This window comes from Podarcis vaucheri, assembly GCF_965113315.1.
Source record: "Podarcis vaucheri genome assembly, chromosome: 5".
Taxonomy (NCBI): domain Eukaryota; kingdom Metazoa; phylum Chordata; class Lepidosauria; order Squamata; family Lacertidae; genus Podarcis; species Podarcis vaucheri.
Genome location: NC_138763.1, coordinates 58,926,673 through 58,948,401, shown reverse-complemented (window position 1 = coordinate 58,948,401; position 21,729 = coordinate 58,926,673). Strand labels below are relative to the sequence as shown.

Here is a 21,729-nt window from a genome sequence, read left to right as displayed (position 1 = left end):
GCGAGGCGGGAAGGAAGTCCGCGCGGCCACGGAAGCCGGGAAGGAAGGCCGCGCTTGTGAGCGCGAGCGCGCAGGTGGGCGGGCGGCCCCGGTGCGAGGAAAGTGGGACACTGCGGCTGCGAGGGTCGGGAAGAGGATTAGCCCTCCGCCCCTTCCTCGGAAAAGGAGTACCCCTGGGGACGTCGGGGGTCGCCAGCGGTGGAGGTTTGGGCACCAAGGCAGCAGTTTCAGGGGACAAGCCCTGCCTGGGAAGAAGCAACACGTTGCTCCCAGTGCCAGGGTTGAGCGCTGGGGTAAATATGTAACTGAAACGAGTGTTTCTGGCCGTGTGCAGAGTGCTTTCCCCTCTTTCCTTTTGATTAATAGTCAGGGAGCAACTTAGGTCCGCAGTCCGTTTGGCTTATACGATAACACGATGTTTTGATCAAGGAAGATATGATTTTGGTTACAAGCGAACTTTTCATCATCATCGTCATCATCATTATTATTAATTTCTCACATACATATTCTCTTCTTGCCCCGCCTCCCAGCACTTTGCTTAACATCCAGCCTGATGAAGAGTTCTGGTGAACTTGAAAGCTAGCTCACTATTTTGTGACATTTTGGTTGGTCATAACAAAAGGACTTAGGAATTTTTCGAAATAAAAGCAGCTTGGCCATCCATGCTAATGTAACCTACCTCTTCCTCTGCTTGGCTTATTTCTCTTTGAGAGAGGCTTATTTGTTTGGCATGTAGACAAATGGCAAATAGTGCCCCAGGAAAGAATTTCATCGGCCCTGCTGTGCAGTAACTGAAGGTACTATGTCCTTGCTCTGCCGTACCAGTTTTATTTTTGAAATAAAAATTGCCACATACTATGCTGCTTTACATGCTTGAAAGCCCCAGATCCAGACAAGATGCTAGCCACAGCCATTCAGGGTCCTTGCGCATGCACTCATGGTGGAAATACTGCTCCATGGGGCTTGGCTTCTGCGCAGTATTCAGCTAACTTGCAAGAATGTTAATAACTGTTCTTTCTAAGCAGAACTTCCACGGTCCGGATATCTCCCTTCTGTTTGGTTGACAGCTGTACACATGAGGCAGTTTAGAAATGACGGCACTGTGCCCTTTGCTTTCCTCAATAAATAAGTTCATGTACCCATTTGAAAGAGATTTTTAAACTTGTCTTCCAATGTTTTTAGTCTTCCATGTGCAATTTATTTTGTCAGTGGCTTGTTGCTTTTGCCACATTCATTGCTGGCATGTGGTCCCTGGCCAGAAAAGGCTAGCCAACCCCACTGTAGAATTTACTGGTGGTAGATAATGGATGAAACTGCTTTATACGTAAGTTGGTGCAGAAATTTTGGCTTCCAGTGGTCAAATTGCATCGGAATGTAGTATGTACTTGCATATGTACATACTAGTGTGTATCATGACCTTAGCCAATGGTGGCGCAGAAGAAGATTGACAGATAGCCGCTCTCCAGCATTTCAGAGAGGAGTTTTTTGCAAGCCTGCCTAAAGATGTGTTTGTGCCACTTATCCTATGCTCTGTAGTTACATGAGTCTTTGATTTAACACTCATATTTTGTAGTGCAGCTTGCCTTACACAGCATTAAAAAGAGAGAGAGAGATCAATGATGGATGCAACAATGCAAAATAAATTTTCATTTACAAGTGCTTGAAATATGGATGGATTTAAGGGAGTATTAAACACAAAAACATGGAGAAGGCTATCAGTGACAACTAATCTTGAGAGTTGTGTCCTGCCTCCACTGCTGGAAGCTGTATGCTTCTGAATGCCAGTTGCTGGAAGGTGCAGGAGAGGACAATGCTGTTTCAGTGAGGTCTTTCTTGTGGACTTCACATACGGATTTGGTTGTCTGCCTTTTGTCTGATCCAGCAGGATCTCCTTATATAATTCTCAATTGACTGAAAAACAAGATATTGCTGTAATTGGGCAGCGGGGGGAGCGGCGGCGAGAGAGTTTAAGATGATGGTGCACTCCTGTAGCCTTTGGTACACAAACTCAGCAAGTGACAGCTGTTTTTAGCCATTTTGGCTGAGAGCTAGCTCATTGGGCATGCACATTCTCTTTCCTAGGTGCCTATATTCATGTACATCTGTTGGGATGGCATAATGCCTAGACTTGCAGTGATAACTTAGTCACTCTGATACACAGTTGCTAAGAAAAAATGCATTCAAATGATGTAGAGTCCGAACTATTTCCAGGACTATCTCACCTACAGGAGAGCCTTGGCGTATGAGGTCATCACTATATTTGATGCAGTCTGTGTCACCTTGTAATTGGTGGTTTTTTTCCAATTAAGCCTGTCAGTATTTAAAAAGAAAAGACAACCAGCTATTTCCAGAGGCTTCTCGTTGATGGTTGGAGGCCAAAATGAATGTTATGCTTGCCTGCGGATGTAGCCCCTATGGGCAATATGTGGGTCAAAGTGTACTTCTCCATTACATGCCTGCCATCTCAGGTGTACTGGATGAAAAGTAAGCATAAGGCTGAATTGGATAAGTAAGCATACCTTCAAAATATTGAAACTGACAAAAGTTCAAAACAGAGTACATATTGATTTCCAGGAAGTGAATGTTTAGTTAATTTGACATCAGATTTTGCTAACCACGAACCAAATTTTTAAGATACAGTATAGCTACAATATGGGGGATAGATTCCTGACTATCACCATTATGTAAGGAGGCACCAGAGCTGTATAATTAAATTTGGTGTTGAGCTGTCATATGGAGCCTGACTAACAATTTATCTAGCCTTAGTCCTGGCTGTTCTAACTGGTAGCAGCTCTCTAATGTCTTGGACCAATGTGTTTCCCAGCCTTTGGGCCCAAGGCCTTTTCAGATGCTGGGCAGTGGCGGACTTTGGGCTTCCAAATTTCAGCAGTGCCCTGTGTGATGACCAAAATTCAGCACCCCTCCCCTGCCTCTCACCTTCTGTTGTTCATCATTGTTCTGGTGCCCCCTGTGACGCCTTCTTGGCTCTGTGTTCATTGTGGGCAAACCATTTGCACTTCCCTAAATCTGCCTCTGTGCTGGAAATCCAGTGCAGCGGTACCTCGGGTTACAGACGCTTCCGGTTACAGACTCCGCTAACCCAGAAATAGTACCTTGGGTTAAGAACTTTGCTTCAGGGTGAGAACAGAAATTGCGCGGCGGCAGCAGGAGGCCCCATTAGCTAAAGTGGTACCTCAGGTTAAGAACAGTTTCAGGTTAAGAACGGACCTCCAGAACGAATTAAGTTCTTAACCCGAGGTACCACTGTATATATCCATTCTGCCCTTGAGTTGTGTCCCCTGAAAATGGGCACTCACATTACATTTTTAGGGGATTTTTCCAGCCTTGCCTGTGGATTTGAATAGAGTTTTGGTTTTAAATCCAGAAGTTGTTTTCAGAGTCCCATTAAACTGGCTGACTTTGGTCAACAACCAGCATATTTACAGGTTTCAAAGCTGGGTGTTTTGTTTTTCAAGAAATGATTTATGTTGCAGCTTAATATTTGTTCTCAGAATGCTTTTATCCTGGCAAAAGATCCCTCTTCCAACTCAAAAGCATTCATCCTTTTATCAGTTGTCTTCTATACATTGCACTCTCTGGGATCAATGTGAAAATAACATTTAGGTTATGGTTTGAATTAATTTATCTCTGAGCTCATGGGATGTTTCCATTTAATTTGTCTATTTTGAAATATATTTAGCTTCTGAAATGATAAATACCTGAAATGCTGATGTACAAAATATTTGGAAAACTTGCACTGATACTTATTTTTGTTTCCCAGTGGTGAAGTAAGATACACGATGGAGAGAGACTTGAGTACAATTTAATGGACCACTTTGCCTCATAATTGATTGACTTTATGTAGGGTTTAGTTCTTACCAATTATCTTAAATACGTATAATGCAACATTCACATGTATTCCATAGTTAGCCTAGTGATGGAGCTTGGCCTATTTGTGACCCTTTAGTGCAGTTGCACCTAGATGCTCTGGGAACCAATTCAAACGAGCAGACACACCTGTGCTAGGAAGCAGTCCTAAGAATGAGAAGCCAGTTTTAGTTACGCTGGCGTAGTACCAGTTCCAAACTCTGATCAGGTGTGGGGCTACTGCTGGCTGGGCTTGACCAAAGCCTGGCAGAGGGTAAACGAAACTTTAAAATAGAGCTTTAGTTACATCATCCTTTTTGTCAGCTTAGTGTTTCCAAGTCATGTGACCGTGCTGGGCTTAGGATCCACCCTAAGTCCCACCCCTCTGGGTTTACACAGGCTGAAATTCCACTGGGCTCAACCAGTTGGGTAACTGCTAAGCTGGGATGAAGGACTTAGCGCAGTGTATCTTTGGCTGATCTGGAGTTGGGGACTTATGCAGGCATAGCCCAGCTGAGCCAAGAACCTCCCAGCTCAGCTGGAGATCTGCTGGATCCTAACCCTGCACATTCCAGCAGATCTAGCCTTAGAGTTGTTCCCTTAGTGTACTACCTCAGAATACAGAGGGGTTGCTGGTTTAAAAATGCATGCATGTAAAAATCATCTTACTGAAAGGTCACATGTCAAAGAGAAGTCTGTAGCCTCAACTAACTTTGTCCTGATGTGTCTTAAGCTTTCCATGTACAATACGTTTTTATATGTGGATACTATCAAGCATGCAATCTCCAGTGTAAATTCTGCGTGCAGTTTGAATTGGGTCGGTGACCTGTATAAATAAAATTGGCACACCTGGATACATTGCTTTTGTAGTTTGAACCTGAGCTAGTGTGCCTGGTGGTTTGCAGCCTGTGCCACATTTACATTTGTGAAGAAAATGTGAGAGAACCTTCATTGGATATGGATTTGGCAGGTTCTTTCCCGCTCTCTTCAGAATACATTTAAAGCAAAAGAGTGGTGTCCCTTGCTGTACCTCTGCAGATTTGGAAATTCTGCAGTGCATTGTGGGGAGGGGGGGTAACTTATTTATAGGCTGATATTTAAACAGGAATGTAGTCGGAAATCATGGCAGGTGCAGCCCTACCCGTTTTCTGCAGGGCAACAAAATAATTCAGGGTAGCCTTTCTAGGTAGTGCATGTGCAAATATTTTAAATGATAGTTGTACTGGAAAATAATTCTCTCAACAATTACATGGATTTTTGCAGTCCTACTGGTCTGGCAGACTTTTAAGAAGGTTTGTCATTTTAGCACTAGTATGTAGTAGAGTTAAAAGCAAAATGAATGCCTTTTCTTTCTTATCACTCTTACTTTCCTTGCCATATCATTTGAAAGCAACATGCATTTTGTTCGCCTTATCAGGGTAGATGTTCCTGCCCAGAGAATGCACATTAGCTGCTTACTCACTGTGCAACCAACGGCCCTTCAGTGCAGTTGTTAATTGTCCTGTTTCCTGTGATATTCAACTAATGCAGACATTGTACAGAGAAGAATCCTCTAGATCCAATTTAGATACGATTTTGTGTTGTGTTTTTGTATTCTCCAGTAAACAATGAAAGTTCTGTTGCTGAAAGAGCCTAAAGAAAGTGAAAACGGACCAGATCCATATATAAAAGTAAGTAACCTTTCGAAAGAGATTAAATTTAGATATTTGTATCTGAATTGTCATTCAGCTTAACTCTGAGTTCTGCATTTTAGGTTAATGGACCTGTTCAGACAGCCATAGACAACAACTGGTCCACAGATCATAAATAGGGTACAACTGCATTGTCATAAAAAGTATAGCTATTGCCAGATTGGGCAGCATGCCAGATAGATGTCCTCTCTTCCCGCTACGTCTCTGGAAAGAGTCGTTTGCAATTTAAGCTAGCTGTAGGCTGGAGGGGAATGCTTAAAGTTAGTAACCCAGAAGGTTAATAATACACCCTTCAAGTGTACTATATTCTCAGATTTCATATATTCAAGCTTCTCTGCTGTCGAGAACCTGCTCGGCTACAGGGGAAAAAACTGGTCATGTTACTCTGTCTGGTAGGAATTGTTTCCTGAAAATAGATGATGTACAGCATTGTTTCAAACTGATCTATGCAACTTCGGTAGTTAACATATAGTTTGGATTCTAAGGAAGCATATGTTGGTGTAAAATATAGCTGTCTCCCATATACCTCCACAATACCTTAAGATGTGAAGTGGCCTTGCTAAAAAATGTCTGCATCTTCTGAAGCAAGATAGGGGTTCACAAGGAAAAACATATTTCTGATTGCTGAATGTAATGTTGAATGTATTGTTGAAGCTTACAGCCATGCCAGGGAAGGGGAACGAAGGCATGTGCAAGCTCAAGTCTTGCTGCAGCTGCTCCTCATGATTCTAAACCATGGTTTAGCATTAGGTGTAAACCAAGCCAACAGCTCTGTGATTTATTTATTTATTTGGGGTTTCATTTCACTTGTATGAAGAGTACATTAAAATACCACTTCTAGTCGCTAGGAAACATGCAACAATAATCTGGTGTTTTATCCATGTTACACACAGATCGGTGCGTGAAGTACATAAGGGAATCATGCAGATATGAAGTTCCATAATTATTCTTAAAGTGGGCTGCATGATTTCAAGGACAGCAAAGCTATTTGGTCTACATATAACCAAATGTAGGCCTGTTTTGAAGGACAACTGCTTTAGACCGTAGGGCAGCTGTTGCATGTCCTCTAGCATAAGCCTTGTAATTATGAACATATTATGCATGCAGGGGCGTTTTTTCAGTAACTTAAGGCACTTGGTCCAATGCAGCTGGCTTTTAAATAAAAACACAAGTTTGCTTTTTTACCTAATCATGATTTGTTCTAAGTTATGCTGTTACCACTAAACAACAGTACAATCCTATACATGTCTACTCAGAAGTAAATCTAATTGTTTTCTGTGACATTTACTCCCAGCCTAAGTTAACTTGCTGATTTAAATGTTAAGAATAATTTTAATGTGTCAATCCTTATCTTATCCCAAAATTGTATGTCCTTTCATTCATAGGAACTGGGTTTGCACGGGCTTGAAGCAACTTTAATCCCAGTTTTAGCATTTGAATTTACATCTCTCCAAGCTTTCTCTGAAAGGGTAAGTCTTAACATTCTCTTCCTGTTAATAGCCTGTTCGGCAAAAAAAAAAAAAAAAAAAAGCATCTAATTTTTAAGAACCCATTTGTTGTATTAGGAATGTAGGTTGCCATGGTATATAGCATTATGTTGACTAGAAGGGGTCTCTGCCCTATTTGAACCTCAGTTGCTTCTGGCCATAGGGGCATCTGGTATCAGCGGAGAGACCAGTCTGGTAATTATATTCCGTGGTGGAGGAAAGGATAAACCTTACTATTTGGCTTGACCTCCATGAGAATTGATACTCCTGCAAAGACAACTATCTAACAATGGTGAAAAATGTGTTCACGTACAAATACTGCATGCATACTGAATTTATCTAAAGTCCTTGCCATTCATGTTTTGTTTTGCTTGGGGAAGTTTGGCAAGAAATGATATACTCTTTGATTATGATTTTTGTTTACCAGTTTGGGGGTTTTAGATGTGACGCTCAGTTAACAACACATGCATTTTGGAACTGTAAGAGCCCTATTTCTTTTACCATTTTATACTCCATTCCAAAGAATACTTCATTGGAAGTTGGTCCCATTCATTGCCCCAAGGGTTGCTTCCTACTTACATATGTTTAAAGCTGCATCCTAAATCTCAAAGGTGAATTTAGTGCCCTGACAACCTAGATCAAAATATAGGAGAATTATATTTTTTTTAAAAAATCCTTTCTTTTTTAGGTATCTAAGTGACTTAAGTGAATAGCTTTTTGAGTATGTTTATGAGCTTGTGAACTGAATGGTCTTATAGAGCCTGTCAGCCACTGAAACAGAGCTTTAAATACTAAGTAATGTGATGACAAAACAGCAATGAGTCGAGCTGTGGACGATCCTTCTTTGATGCTACCATTTTGACAAAGACACTTGTTTCTGCCACAGGATTAAAGGAAAATGTTTTTTATTAATTACTTGTTTATAAATTTGAGTAATTAAACCTCATTACTAGCTGAGCACCTGCTTCTGAAGCTAAGGAAAGAGCTGCTAACCTCCATTTAAATAGAGGAACAGAAGCTAGTGTGTCTTTCCTAGCACACTGTAAATGCATGAAAAGCATTTTATTTTCTTGGAGGTTACTCTGGGGCAGGTTATTAGCGCAATCTTTCGTTCCGCATATCTCTTGCCAAACCCTTCAGCTGCAAAAACAAAGCTACTGGGATGTAGAAAAAATACCAATCAGTAAATGAGCCAGCTTTGAGTCTGATTATGCCCACAGCTAGGATTATGAGCCACAGTTGATCACAGGTATAGTTCCCTTGAGCTAGTGTCCGGATGGTGCTATTTCTGTAATTACACTTGCATTATATAAATAGTACTCTAAAGGGATGCTTAAAAGAAACATAAATCTTGAGATTTCTCCCTCGCTTTCTTTCTGTATACACACACACACACACACACACACACACAAGCATACAAACAAATATGCTTGATAATGGGATTTGGAATTGTAGACGCTTGCTGAAGGCTTAGACTATAAAGCCATATCAGTATCTAAACTATGTAACTGAATTATATATAAATGGTATTTTTAAGCTTAAGTAATATTTCTGTTTCAGACTAAGCTTTTTCACATTTCCAAGAAAGTGAGCTACAGTCCATAGTCTTGAATGTCCCTGGAGATTGCTTTGCCGGCTATGGCCAGTGAAGTTCTGAGAGTGCACAGAGCTCCTTTCCTTTCCTTAGGTTACAATAGGAAAGCCCTAGTTACATGTTTAGGGCTATTTTTTTTAGATCACGGTAATTGACTTGGACACATAATTACATTGAGGGTTTATATAAGGTGTGGCCAACTTACTGGCCTCTAGATGTTGCTGGGCCACAGCTTCCATAATCCCTGATCATTGGCCATGAGGGCTGGGCTTGATGGAAGTTGGAATTCAGCAACACCTGCAGGGCACCATGTTGGTGATCCCTGATTTACATATTCTGGCTGACTATCGCTATGGCATCCTTTAAGCCTTGTAGGGGAAACCAAGACCCCTGGGAAGCTGGTGGAAGCTTCACCAGAACTCCATTTACTACAGCATGCCATGGATGTTTTATGGGGTCAAATTTCATCTGGCAAAATGTGACCTTGCTTGTGTACAAAGGCTAAGGCTAGAACCTAATTTTTGTATTGATCTGTGGGTCCTGAGATCCATTCTTCTAATCTTGTAAGCTGTTGCCTCAGTTCAGCAGAGCAGAGCATCAGATTTTTAGCGGTAGTTTGTTGTTCTACACCTCACTGATTCTGCCGAGAGAAAGTTGAACAGTTATTATGATGTTCCACAATAATTTTTCCTGCCCCATTAGTTGTGGGGAAAGCAATGAGTCTATTATTGTCAACAAGGATTCTCAAAATTTAGAGGCTGCCCAACTTAAACACACATGATTTCCTCCTTATAAAAGAATGTTTAGGTAGGCATACAGACAGTGATATCAAAAATTCACTCATCAGTTATTCAAGGTACAGTTCCATTTAGGCAATGAATCACACAGTAACATCTATTGCTATCCTAGGGTAACTTTACAGTAGGCTGTGGACACTCAGTGACAACTTCAGAGTCTTGGATTCTGAAGTCCCACCAAGCAATTGTTTTCTTACTGACCTGAAGTCAGCTGTAGGTCATGCCACCAGCACGTCAAAATTACCGTATTTTTCGCCCTATAGGACACACTTTTTCCCCTACAAAAATGAAGGGGAAATGTGTGTGCGTCCTATGGGGCGAATGCAGGCTTTCGCTGAAGCCTGGAGAGCAAGAGGGGTTGGTGCACACCGACCCCTCTCGCTCTCCAGGCTTCAGGAAACTATCCGCAAGCCTGCGGAGCCCGGTGAGAACTCTCACGGGCTCCACAGGCTTGTGGATAGGTGCTTGCAGCCCGAAGTCTGGGAAGTTCCCACTGGGCGCCGCAGGCTTGCGGATAGCTGCCCTAAGCCCGGGGTGCACAGCGGGCTACAGCGCCGCGCTCCCCAGGCTTCGGATAGCAGCAAGCTCCGGGAGCGATGGTGAGGTTGAGCGCAACCTCGCCATCGCTCCCGGACCCGTTCTGGGGGCTGGGGTCGGGGGAAGCTCGGGCTTCCCCCGCCCCCAGCCCCGCAAGCTCCGGGAGCGATGGCGAGGTTGAGCGCAACCTCACCATCGCTCCGGGAGCTTGCGGGGGGAGGGAATATATTTTTTTCTTTATTCCCCCCCCCAAAAAAAAATAAGTGCGCCCTATGGGCCGGTGCGCCCTATAGGGCGAAAAATATGGTATATTGTAAAATGATAGGCTGCTGTTGAACTCAAGACCATAGAAAACTCAAACAAAAAGACTTGACAGTATTGTTAATGCAGGAGTTAGTAATTTGGTGAAAATACTATTAAGGACACCAGGGGCCTTTGCTTTAAAAAGCAGCAGATGGAAGACTTTTTATTGTGTTTGATTTCTCATCGTTAACTTACATTTATTTTTCTCAATTTTTGTTGATGAATAGGTTTTTCACCCTCAACAGTATTCTGGACTAATTTTTACCAGCCCAAGAGCTGTAGAAGCCTTCAGATTATGTCTGGATGATAATACTAAAAAAAAAGGTAAGTGGGAATTTAGACAATACCATTAAATGTGGTGAATTACTGTACTGTTTTCTCTCGAGATACAGTCATACCTCGGGTTAAAGTAGCTTCGGGTTGAGCGTTTTCGGGTTGCACTCTGCGGCGACCCAGAAGTAACAGAACGCGTTACTTCCAGGTTTCGCGCATGCACAGATGCTAAAAATGATGTCACGCACATGCGCAGCCGCACATGCGGGTTGCGTTCTCTTCAGGATGCAAACGGGGCTCCGGAACCACTGTATATGCCTTAAAATGCATCCCCCACCAAAAAAAAATAAGCCCTTGAGTGTATAAACAGTTGAAGGGCTATTAGAATTCTCCGTCATTCTTAGGAGGGGCGGGGGGCAGTGTTTATCATCCTACAGCAGAATCCTAACCATGTCTATTCAAAAGGAAGACTTACGGAATTCATTGGGACTTGCCCCAGTTAAGTGGAGTTAGGATTGCAATCCTAGTGAGTCACTGGATCAGATATTTTCAGAAGCTTTCTACCACATCCTTTTGTACTGGGATAATGCAGTTACCTATGAGTGGTGGTATTCAATGCATTGCTTAGGAACTTATTACATGCCCTGGCTTCCTTTTCTTTTGAGCAGTGCTGTGTTAATGTCAGTATTTTGATGCCAGCAGTGTCATGTGGACGCTGTCAGAAAACTTGAGTCCATGAGCAGCACCCATCCCACAATGAACACCCATCTGGAAGCACTCTAAATATATGGATTAAGAAAGCAGCTTCAGACAAGTAACTGAAAGAAGCGTCTATTCATCCAAATTTTTGAAGCATATTGGAGTACTGAACAAAAACAATTTTTTGTTTGCTTTGCATAGTCACTGACATTTATACTGTAGTAATAGTTATTAATATTTTGCTGAGCCCTCACATTTTTCAAATAAACGTTCTTTGGTGGGGCATGTCCAAATCAGCATTTTTGTATTTATCCTGTATTGCAAAATGCTTACACACAATTTTAACGTTTCACAGTTTGGAAAAATTCTCTGAGAGAAAAGTGGAATACCAAATCCATTTATGTGGTGGGAAAAGCTACAGCTGAACTAGGTAAGCCACATTTTTAAAAGGCCTATAAAAATATTAATAAAAAGCTATACGCCATACTTTGCAAAAGGTACTGATGCTTATTTCTAGTTCCCTGCTATTTACTCCTTAATGGTCAAAGTATTTGTCAGCCAGCAAAAATCTTAGAAGTTGCTTGTATGCCATCTGACCAGGAAATGAAAATGGACCGAATCTAAACTCATGCCAGGATGCTGAGTCATAAGCAGCCTAGGTTGTTGCCAAGGCAGGAAGCACAGGTTTCTGGGCTTGGAGCCAGGGAGCAAGCAATCATATGAGCAAGAGCAGCTATAGAAGCCCCACCAGACAAGGTCCTTTAAACCAGTGGGTGGTGTAAGTCTGGGAGGACATCATACCCTTGGGAGCTCTTTTGGACTGCTTGCCGTAAGGGGCAGTAGATCCATTGGTTCTAGCCAATGGAAACTGAACTTACAGACTGAACTTTACCATCTTGTGAAAATATATTGGATCACTTCTGATTAGGTTTGCTTGGGAATGGGACAGGGTGCCTGGCACATGGCTGTTTGGGTGTAAGCCCCATTGGGCTTACTCCCAGTTAGGTGTATCTTGGATCACAGCCTTGGGTGCTGGAAGAAACTGGTCTCTTTTCCTCAGGATTAAAGACCTTCTCGAAGTAGACAGAATGTCATCTTCTTTAAAAGAAACAGCTGTTGTTTTGTTTTTTTAAATTTCCCCTGACCCAGAATATTTTTAAAAATTATTGTCCAGTTTCAAATTTTCCATTCTTTGAGAAAGTAACTGAGCACACTCTTAAGTGAAGAGAGTTTCCATGACATTTTTGAGTCCTGCTGGGACAGTCTGACTCAAGCATAAAACAGATATTGCTCTGGTTTTGGTCAGTCTAGGGACCTTCAGGGAAAGTGCAGCCACATTGGTTCTTCTGGACATTTTATCTGCTTTTGATTTCACTTAATATCGGTGTGAAACCTCCCGGAAGGACCACCCGAGAATTTAGTGTGGTGTTACCAACCATTGGTGGCACTCAGCTCATTCTCTTTTATAAAGGTCCATCAGTTTTGCATAATTCCAGGTTTAGCAGTGCAGGTCAGAAGGTGGAAATAGAGAGTATACATGCTGTGCTGTGCTATGATTCATGGCTGTAATGTGGTTTGAATAAGACTGTTTTGGAAAGTGCAGCTCCTGCAAAATGCTGCAGTGCACCTTGTTTCTGCTGTGAGATTGAGAGAGCTTGTTATTCCAATGCTCAATTGATTGCATGAGCAGCAAGTATGCTTCCTGGCACAACACAGGGTGCTGGGTTTTTACATTTAAATCCTTTCACTCTGAACCCAGGTTTCCAGACAGATCCCTCTCCTAATTCCACCACAAACTCCTACTTTCTCTTTACACACACAAAATACTTGTGTCCTTACTACTACAATGAGAGATAGGAGGATTCAAGGGCAAGCTGTCATTTAACACTGTAATGGGAATTGGGGTTGCTTGTGCGTAAACTGCAAACTGCTCCAAGCTGGTCGTATAGCTAAACCTTTCCCTGGTTTGACAGCCCTTACAACGCGACTGTCTTAGTCACTGGCAGAATCCGTGAGTGGGGGGTCTCCTAAACTTCCTCCAACATAGAAATTCTTTGACGCCAAGTCTCCTCCTAGATTCTCTGCGCGGAAGCCTTCTGCGCAGCGTGGGCGTGCCAAGCGGAGGTCCTGTGCTCTCTCCGCTGATTTCACTGGAAGAGTCTCGGAGCCTCCCCTCCGCTATACTCTCAGCCTCCCCTTTCTCCCTGGTGTCCCCTGGATTTCCTTCCCCAGCGGAAGCTCTCTCTCTCTCTCTCCTTGCTAGTTCCCTCCCCTGCATCATTGGAGCGTCTTACCTCTCCTCTTGCCTCTGACAAACATATTTATAGCTTGCTCTTTATGGCAGTTTGAACCTGTTTCTCTAATTCCAGTCCTACAACACACTAGCAAACATTCATATTTAACAGGCAATTTTTAGAGAAGGGCAAGGGAACCCCTACCCACGTAGGAGCATCTTGAATAGAAGTGGAAGCAAAGCACTGCTGCTATACCTTTGTTCATGTTGCATTGCTTCAGCTGCTATGGATCAAAAAGGTATTTGGTGCACTCCTTGGTGCAGTGTTCCAGTTACCAGAATCTGAGCAACAAAGACGAATCCTGTTTTGTTACGTGGCTGCACCGTTGCATTGTTTTCCATGCAGTCGATCACGTCGTTGGATAGCAAATTATAATTCTCACTTGTATGTATCACTATAAAGCGCATTTTAAACATTGATTTATGTTACAAAGTATTTTTTAAAATACGAATGTCCTCACTGACTCAGTAGAACTTCCAGCTCATCCTAAGGAATCATTTTTCTCTTTCTTTCAGTGGCTGAAATAGGTCTCACATCACAAGGAGAGAGCTCTGGGAATGCTGAAAAACTAGCTGAATACATTTGTTCTCGTAAGCAGAATAACATTTTTCAACAATTGGGTTATTGTTTTACCATTTTCTATTGTCATACACATTTTCTTTAAAAAAGGGGGAGCGTGTTAGGCTCTATACGGAATGCATATTTTTCTATCCTGGTTGACAATGAAAAGCCCAGAATCCTGTAGGACCTGTATGAAAATAGTTGCATTGTTATTCAAGATTCCTTGTCTTCAGAGCTGACTTTGGCTGAGTTGCTTGGGCAAATATATCAACTGGCTCCTTAATTAAATAGGTAGCGTTAGTCTTTTTCCTCAAGACAGATCTTAAGGTCTTTTAGAATTTAATGTCTCTGCATAATTTGTTATAGCAGAAGGAGATACTGCCAGGGCTGGTGCCTCTTACATTGGCCAGAGCTATCAGGCTGTTATTCTTTTTCTTCTTCTTTTTTGTAAACACAAGTTTAAAAAGATTAGCATTACTTTTCAGATATCACATTGGCATTTCAATTAACCGACACAAGCCTTGGTAGGATTGATATTAACATATTTTGCTTTTATCTCTCAAAATAACGCTCTGTATTCTGTCTCAAGTCCTTTGTTGCTTCCTGTAATTTATTACTAACATATCTGTGGTGCCTAATAAAACTTCAGTTTGCAATTAGGTTATTCTGATAAATCTGTGCAGACTCCTAATAAAGTCCCTCAGCTTGATTTTACTGGAATGAGCCTGTTTTCTTCACCCTGGAGGAAACTCGGGAGCTTAAGACTAAGAGGCAAGGATGTACTTGTAGCATTTAAAATAAACACCCCAAACCATGTTTTCTTTTATCCAGTTTAAAAATAATTTGGAAAAAAGCAAATCCACTGGAAGTAGTAGGACCAGAGAATTTTAAATTGTTTTACCCCTCCACTTTCTCCAATCCAGAACATCTAATTTCGTGTGCAAACCTTCCAGGCATTCCTAGCTTGGCTCAGAAGTGCAACACGTTTTCTTAATACGTGTATGCACCGATCCTGAATGTGCAAGCACACAACAGAAATATATACACAAATCTATATTATCTATCTAGTGCTGGGGGGTGGGGGCACAACAGTGCCTTTAAGAAGAATGAGTAAAATAGAGATGAGGTTTCAGTAGGAGCCATGTGATTTCTGCCTGGCGTTTCCTAAACCAGTTCTGAAGAAGCAAGCTGTACACATTAGGCAAAAGACCACACTCCTCCTCTACTCCAGGATAATCTCTCTGCTTGTGGTTGGGTAATAGAGTGTGAACTATGAGCCTCTTAAAAACACCAGACCATTATAAGAATAGTCAGCTTGAATGATTGAAAACCGGAAGTGAGTGTTCCGATATTCGAACGTTCTTTTGGAAGCTGAACGTCCAACGGGGCTTCTGATTGGCTGCAGGAGCTTCTTGCAGCCAAACAGAAGCCACATTTTGGAATTCAAATGTTTCAGAAGTCAAACAGACTTCCAGAACGGATTCTGTTCAATATCCGAGGTACAACTGTATAAGAGCCCTGCTGCATGTAGTCTAGAATTGAATTTCCAACAGTGGCCATACAGACTCTTCTGGGAAGCAGGATATGAGGGCAACAGCCCTCTTCTCTTTGTCCCCAGCATCTGATATTCAGAGGTATAGTTTTTGTGGCCAACGAATAGACTTCCTTTCCATGAATGTGTCTTAATCCATTTCTAGAACCAGCTAAGCTAATGACTACCAGCACATCTTTCAACAGTGAATTCCATAAATTGATTTACAAAAATGGTCCATGGGGTCACGAAGAGTCGGACACGACTAAACGACTAAACAACAACAGGAATATGTTGTATGAATGTATACAAGGATGACTGTTTTCCAAGAAGAAGGTCTGTCTGAGGACATTTGTGTGATGGTTCCCCTAAGAGAACTTGTAGGGGTTCAAAAAAGTGAATGTCCATTTTAAAGACCAGAAAATGGGTGTGTTAGATATCCCCAATAAGACAACTTGTATCTGGAACATCTTTTCAAACCACCCTGTTCCTTCTTGTGACAGCCTTGACCTTTCCTTTGTGTGGAATGTCAGACAGCAAATTTATTCAGCTGAAATGAGTCTTTAAATAGCTAAACAAGTATGAGGAATGCCAAGTGACTGAAGGGGTGGGAGAAAACTTATTAAGATGATTGGAAGCATTGTGCTTGGTAGCTCTCTGTTGAATAGCAAAGAAATGGAGCATAGCAAGGCAATTTATCTTTTTGCCAGAACTCTTTAGCCAAAATATCCATGCATTGGCAATGGAAACCTGTTTTTTTATGTAAAAAAAATGCTAAAGAGCTTCTGCTGTATGTGAAACACCTATGTGCCTTGAACTTTATTTTCAGTAGTCTTAAGAGTGCAAGTAACACATATCATACTTTTCACTGTGTGTTTGTAGTGTGATGGTTAAAAAGTATTATTTAGGGGACTTTGTGCTTAAAATGACCTCATGAATTAAATGTATTTTTATTTTATTTTTTCAAACAGGGGAGTCACCCAATTCATTGCCTCTGTTTTTTCCTTGCGGGGCTCTCAAAAGGGAAACACTTCCAACAATGCTCAGCGGGAAAGGTTTGATTTAAATCGTTTAAAGTATTTTTGAAGTTTGGTCCTTCAGTTTGAGAAACACAGAATGCATGAGAGACAGTGCTGATTATCAGACCAATAACCGGCTTTGCATACTTGTGGACTCCATCAAACATTGCCATCTCAGTGGTGCTACTGGGTAGTTTATGTTGATGCTCTTTCTGTGACAACCTGGATCAGTCCAAGGGGCAAGTTCATCCTAATGCAGCCTGCAAAGTCTCAGTGTGTGCCCAATGTTTGCCTTTGTTGAAGTCAGAAGAGTGGTGCGTAAGTGAACCTATACATCATCCCCATATACAATAAGTCATCCTCACCCATTTCTCTGGGAAGCACAAGGCAGGTCACTGCCATTTAAATAATCAATTAAGATGGTTCCTGGGGCTGGTGATGATGACTCAGCATGCTATTTTGGCATAGCATATTCAGTTACAGTGCCTGCATTTTTTAGCCCTTGAAAAATATTCAGGTAGAAGAGGAGGAGGAGTTTGGATTTGATATCCCGCTTTATCACTACCCTAAGGAGTCTCAAAGCGGCTAACAATCTCCTTTCCCTTCCTCCCCCACAACAAACACTCTGTGAGGTGAGTGGGGCTGAGAGACTTCAGAGAAGTGTGACTAGCCCAAGGTCACCCAGCAGCTGCATGTGGAGGAGCGGGGAAGCGAACGCGGTTCACCAGATTACGAGTCCACCGCTTCTAACCACTACACCACACTGGTACATAGTGTTGTGTGGGATTTTTGTTCAGTTTATCTCATATGCTTTGATTAGCAAGTCTTTGCATGTTTATTGTAAATGACAATAAACCCTTAAAATATTTTCCCCCCAAATAATTTTGTTTTCAAAACAAAGAGGTGGGGTTTTTAATAGATTTGGGGCAGCATCTGCTAGATACCCATCCATGTTAGTATTAATGCTTAGTATGACATCAGTTTAAATGTTTGTGTTTTGATTTAACTGAAACCGATAAGCTTAATCACTAATATATTTCACTGTTTTTGTTGCAGGCATTGCACTAGAGGGTCTTACTGTTTACCAAACTACTCAACATCTTAATCTTCAAGACTCCTTGAGGAATTATTTCTCACAACAGGTATCTCACTTCCCAAGTGAGCATTTATCTACATTATGATAAATTTTATTACGTTCTCTTGGTTGTCTGTTAAGTTACTATTGCCGAGGACAACCAGCAAGCTGCTTAAGCAATTTCTCCAGCCCCCTCCCCTAGCTGTGGAGGCAGAATTCCTCTGGCTGTGCTTTTAGTCATCTTAGATATAATGCATTTGTTTGATAAAAATGGAAGTGGTCCCCAGACATTTTTGTGATACGAAACACAATAGCTCTTAAACCTATTGATGGTTCTATGTTATATAATCCTTGAACATTTCTTACCACACTAATGGTATAGACATATATCTTTTTTCCTCCTGCAATTGAGATGTTCAACCTATTTTAGATGCACTCACAGAAAGAAATGAAATAATCTCACCTTCCAGCTAACTTGTGTGTTTTGTTCCCAGCTTCATGGGGTTTTTTTAGGGGTTATCGAAGCGATCTAGAATTAGAAGGGTCCTACTAAAGTAAAGTACTAAAGTAAAGTGGTCATGCTGGCCACATGACCCGGAAGCTGCATGCCGGCTCCCTCGGCCAGTAAAGCGAGATGAGCACCGCAACCCCAAAGTCGGCCACGACTGGACCTAATGGTCAGGGGTCCCTTTACCTTTACTAAAGTAAATGGGGCTGCTGCCAATTAGGTGGACTTGAGGTTATATCTTACTGGCTTCTTCTTGTACTTCCTAAAACTTTTTATTTTTGTAGAAAAATCTTTTTCCCCACCTTTCTGCAGTAAAGTATTTATTGTTCTAAGGGAATTCACACTGTTGAATGTAAAGGATTAACACAGGTTGTTCATTTGCACCATCTCTGCCCATGCCCCTCAGTGGGAAGTAGGAATTTTGAAGGGATGCTGTTTTTTCCATGCTGAATGGAGAATGGAGAGATCTTCCTCTAATGCCATTGTTAGTTCTCTAGCTCACGTATATTTTTTATGCCACAGCAGTTGTCTTACACACAACTGAATGCTTAACTCTGCATGGTCATTTGTGGAGCATATCGTTGGTGTTGGATCAGTAACCCAGAGTAAGTTTAGAAGGGAGCCCTTGAAGGATTTTTGTTTGTTTAAAAGTGCATTAGAAAGGAAAGGTCATATTGGCTGTGGGATCTTGACTGTAGGATCCAAGCTACACAGTTGCCTATTGCAATTAGAAATGTGAGGTTCATGAGCAAAACTTCAAGTAACTATGTTACTATGAGGAATTGTTTGTAGACAGGGATAAAAAGGACTTCTTTCAGGAAACATTAGCCTGGTCTTCTAGTGACCTCCTCCCAATCAAACTGGAAAAATCAAACCTCATGCATTCTTGAGCAAAACAGCAAATGAAGTGTGATGTTGTGTTTCTATATGTACATGTGGTAAGAGCCCCCCCCCACTAGCTGTAATATCCACTGCAGCAACTTCAGAACCAAGCTGACTTTAAGCTGCAAACTGGCCATGGTGAATAAAAAACAACAGAAAAACCCTGGTTGAACATACATCAAGAGATTCAACCAGGAAGAAATATCAGCTCTCCTTGTCTTTTATTTTCCCACAGGGTATTCCTGCAAGTATCACGTTTTTCAGTCCATCTGGTGTCAAATATTGTATGAAGCAGATTCAGGAGTTGGCTGGTGATCTCTTTCCCCAAATTAAGGTACAAATCTGTTGGAGAGGTAATATTGCATTTGGTTCAAACAGAATTCTAATTCAAGGGTCTTGGATTCCTGATTATCATTTTGTTCTAAGCTTTTCTGTCTCTTAACTTCGTGCTGTGGGTGGCAACTGTTCACTGTCAATTGCCTTAATATCCTTTGTAGAAAGACACTTTATGAATTGGGAGACATGTTTTTCCTATAGTGTCGAGGGATACAGAACTTATTTACTGACTCAGAATCACATTAATCTATGGATGTTTCATTGTGTTAGCAAGCAAACAGTAATGAGAGTTTGATATACAACCATTATGGAATAACTGCAGGGAAAAGAAGAAGCAAAGGCATGCACGCCATTGGAAGCCAACACCATTTCACTTGATTTATTTCTTCACTTCACTATTTGCAGAATATGAATTATCAACCACTTGTGACATTGATTGCATATTCGCTTGTGTTTATATTTTACCACCCGGGTGGGGGTGGAGATTTGTATTGAAGCCACAACACAAAGAGGGAAGGAGATAATATTTTTCACCCAGGTTGCAGTTCTGATGAAAGTCACCATCCTGAAAACGCTATTGGCATCAATAACTGCTTTCACCCTGGGATAAATAGTGGGGGCAGGGTGCAAAGAGTTGTCCAGCTGCACCACAATCCCAATCTAGTAATGGTTTACACTTTGAGCAGGACAAACCATGATATCTGGTCTGGATGTAATGCTAAACCAAGTGGGTCCAACAAGGAGGAGCAAAACAGGAGAGACCAGCATGTTCACACTAAACCATTACAGATGAGTAATACGACATGTGAGCAAAACCATTCTATAGTTTGAGCATGAACACAGCAAATATTAAGATGGGGCTTAATTTCCTGCCCTACTTGAATTTTGAATTAGTAGCGCGAACTTGCTTGGTGTGTAATTTCAATGCTGGCTATTGGTACCAGACATAAGGGTAGGTTGACATTTATTAGTCCAAACTTCATTGGTATGAAAAAATAAGTTCAATAGATCTTTATTACAACTTGAAGACCAATGAAAAGGGATGCATTTTAGCCCTTGATCCAAAGCCACATACATACATGAGTTTGGAATACATTTCTGAAAGGCTAGAATGTTGATCTACGTGGGGAAATGTTATCAGGCAGCTGGCTGACATAGCAAGAGCTGAAGTCAATACTGTATCGGTCTCTATTGTGTTAACTCAAGTGTCATTTCAGTTTGCTGCTATAGGTCCAACAACAGCTGAAGCTATAACTGCTCAAGGCGTCTCAGTGAGTTGCATTGCCAGTAGCCCAACTCCAGAGGATCTCACTGCTTGCATTAAAAGGAGTCTCCAGCTGTAGAACTGACAGATTTTAAGGCTATGTGTATTTGATATTATGCTATTTTGCAGAAATGACATCTCTAAAATGAAAACTTATTGTCAGTGGGTGTAACATTCATTGGGATTAGAAGTCACATTCAGCTCTGGCCCATAAGACGCTTAATGTATGCCTTTATACTGTATTAACAGTGGTGCTAAATACAAATTAAAATGGACAGTAATAGTAGCTGTCTAGCACCGTTAATGCCTTGTCTAATCTTACCCTGATAAATGTGAGCTTATATTTTTTGTTTAAGTTTTAGAAATAGTAATAATGAAGCGTTAGGTGTTCTGTTGCCTTCTAATTAAGTCTCATATTTAAGGTAAGCAATGTTGCTATAATCCAGATGCAATTTTCATTGCACCTAAGTTCCCTTCAGAAATCCAGGGTAGATTTCAATGTCGGGTTATGGTCAGTGCAAGCATTGCAACCTGCCAGACAGACTAATACCCTATGTGCTGTTCTGGGAATTCTTCTGACTCCCCTGAGCCAATTTCAGGTGGGGGGGGGCAGAGGGAAGAGAAAAGAGAAAGCTCAATTGCATGATTGAAAACCCTTGTGCTGATTGGACACTTTACATGAAATCTGCCCATTGACTAAAAGCAGATTTCCAGAGACACTCCACCATACACTTGGGGTAGGGTATTGGTTGCCTCCTATGTACTTTATACCTTATGCATATTTTCGTAATTGTACGTTCTCTGCTACTGTGAATAATACCATATAAATGGGACATTTGCTCGTAGGCTGTGAATATGTTCATTTCAAATTAGTCGCTTCTGATATATCTCAGTTTATACAAGCACATTGTGTGCTCCTGTTTAAATCATGTTTTGCATCATCCATGGAAAGAGGGAAAGAATGATTTCCAAGTCACAATTCCAATAAACAAGTTACAAAATATTCTTGAT

General features: G+C 41.5%; 1 protein-coding gene and 1 long non-coding RNA gene across 5 annotated transcripts; both read left to right on the top strand.

Moving 5' to 3' along the window:
• The first annotated feature begins 3 nt into the window (after positions 1 to 3).
• UROS (uroporphyrinogen III synthase) lies at positions 4 to 21,721 on the top strand. 4 transcript variants are annotated; one of them, XM_082222939.1, is made up of 10 exons: positions 4 to 56; positions 5,469 to 5,537; positions 6,944 to 7,027; positions 10,504 to 10,600; positions 11,604 to 11,678; positions 14,058 to 14,132; positions 16,606 to 16,689; positions 17,710 to 17,795; positions 19,354 to 19,452; positions 20,672 to 21,721. In XM_082222939.1, the coding sequence occupies exons 2-10, from the start codon at positions 5,475 to 5,477 to the stop codon at positions 20,795 to 20,797; spliced, it is 789 nt and encodes a 262-aa protein (XP_082079065.1). In that variant the 5' UTR covers positions 4 to 56; positions 5,469 to 5,474; the 3' UTR covers positions 20,798 to 21,721. The 4 variants fall into 4 exon arrangements, with proteins under 4 accessions (XP_082079065.1, XP_082079063.1, XP_082079066.1 ...); XM_082222937.1 differs by lacking the exon at positions 4 to 56 and adding an exon at positions 75 to 293; XM_082222940.1 differs by lacking the exon at positions 4 to 56 and adding an exon at positions 75 to 293 and having other exon boundaries at positions 17,710 to 17,811; positions 20,672 to 20,810.
• On the top strand, positions 15,744 to 16,395 carry LOC309532551. The gene is made up of 2 exons (XR_014219920.1): positions 15,744 to 15,878; positions 15,922 to 16,395. It is a non-coding gene; the product is annotated as an uncharacterized lncRNA (long non-coding RNA).
• Positions 21,722 to 21,729: the final 8 nt, after the last annotated feature.

Bases quoted from the DNA above. Each gene is read 5' to 3' on its own strand.
- UROS (XM_082222939.1), top strand. From the start codon at position 5,475: ATGAAAGTTCTGTTGCTGAAAGAGCCTAAAGAAAGTGAAAACGGACCA. The intron at 5,538-6,943 runs GTAAGTAACCTT...TTTCATTCATAG, and splicing joins GACCAGATCCATATATAAAA to GAACTGGGTTTGCACGGGCT. The intron at 10,601-11,603 runs GTAAGTGGGAAT...AACGTTTCACAG, and splicing joins TGATAATACTAAAAAAAAAG to TTTGGAAAAATTCTCTGAGA.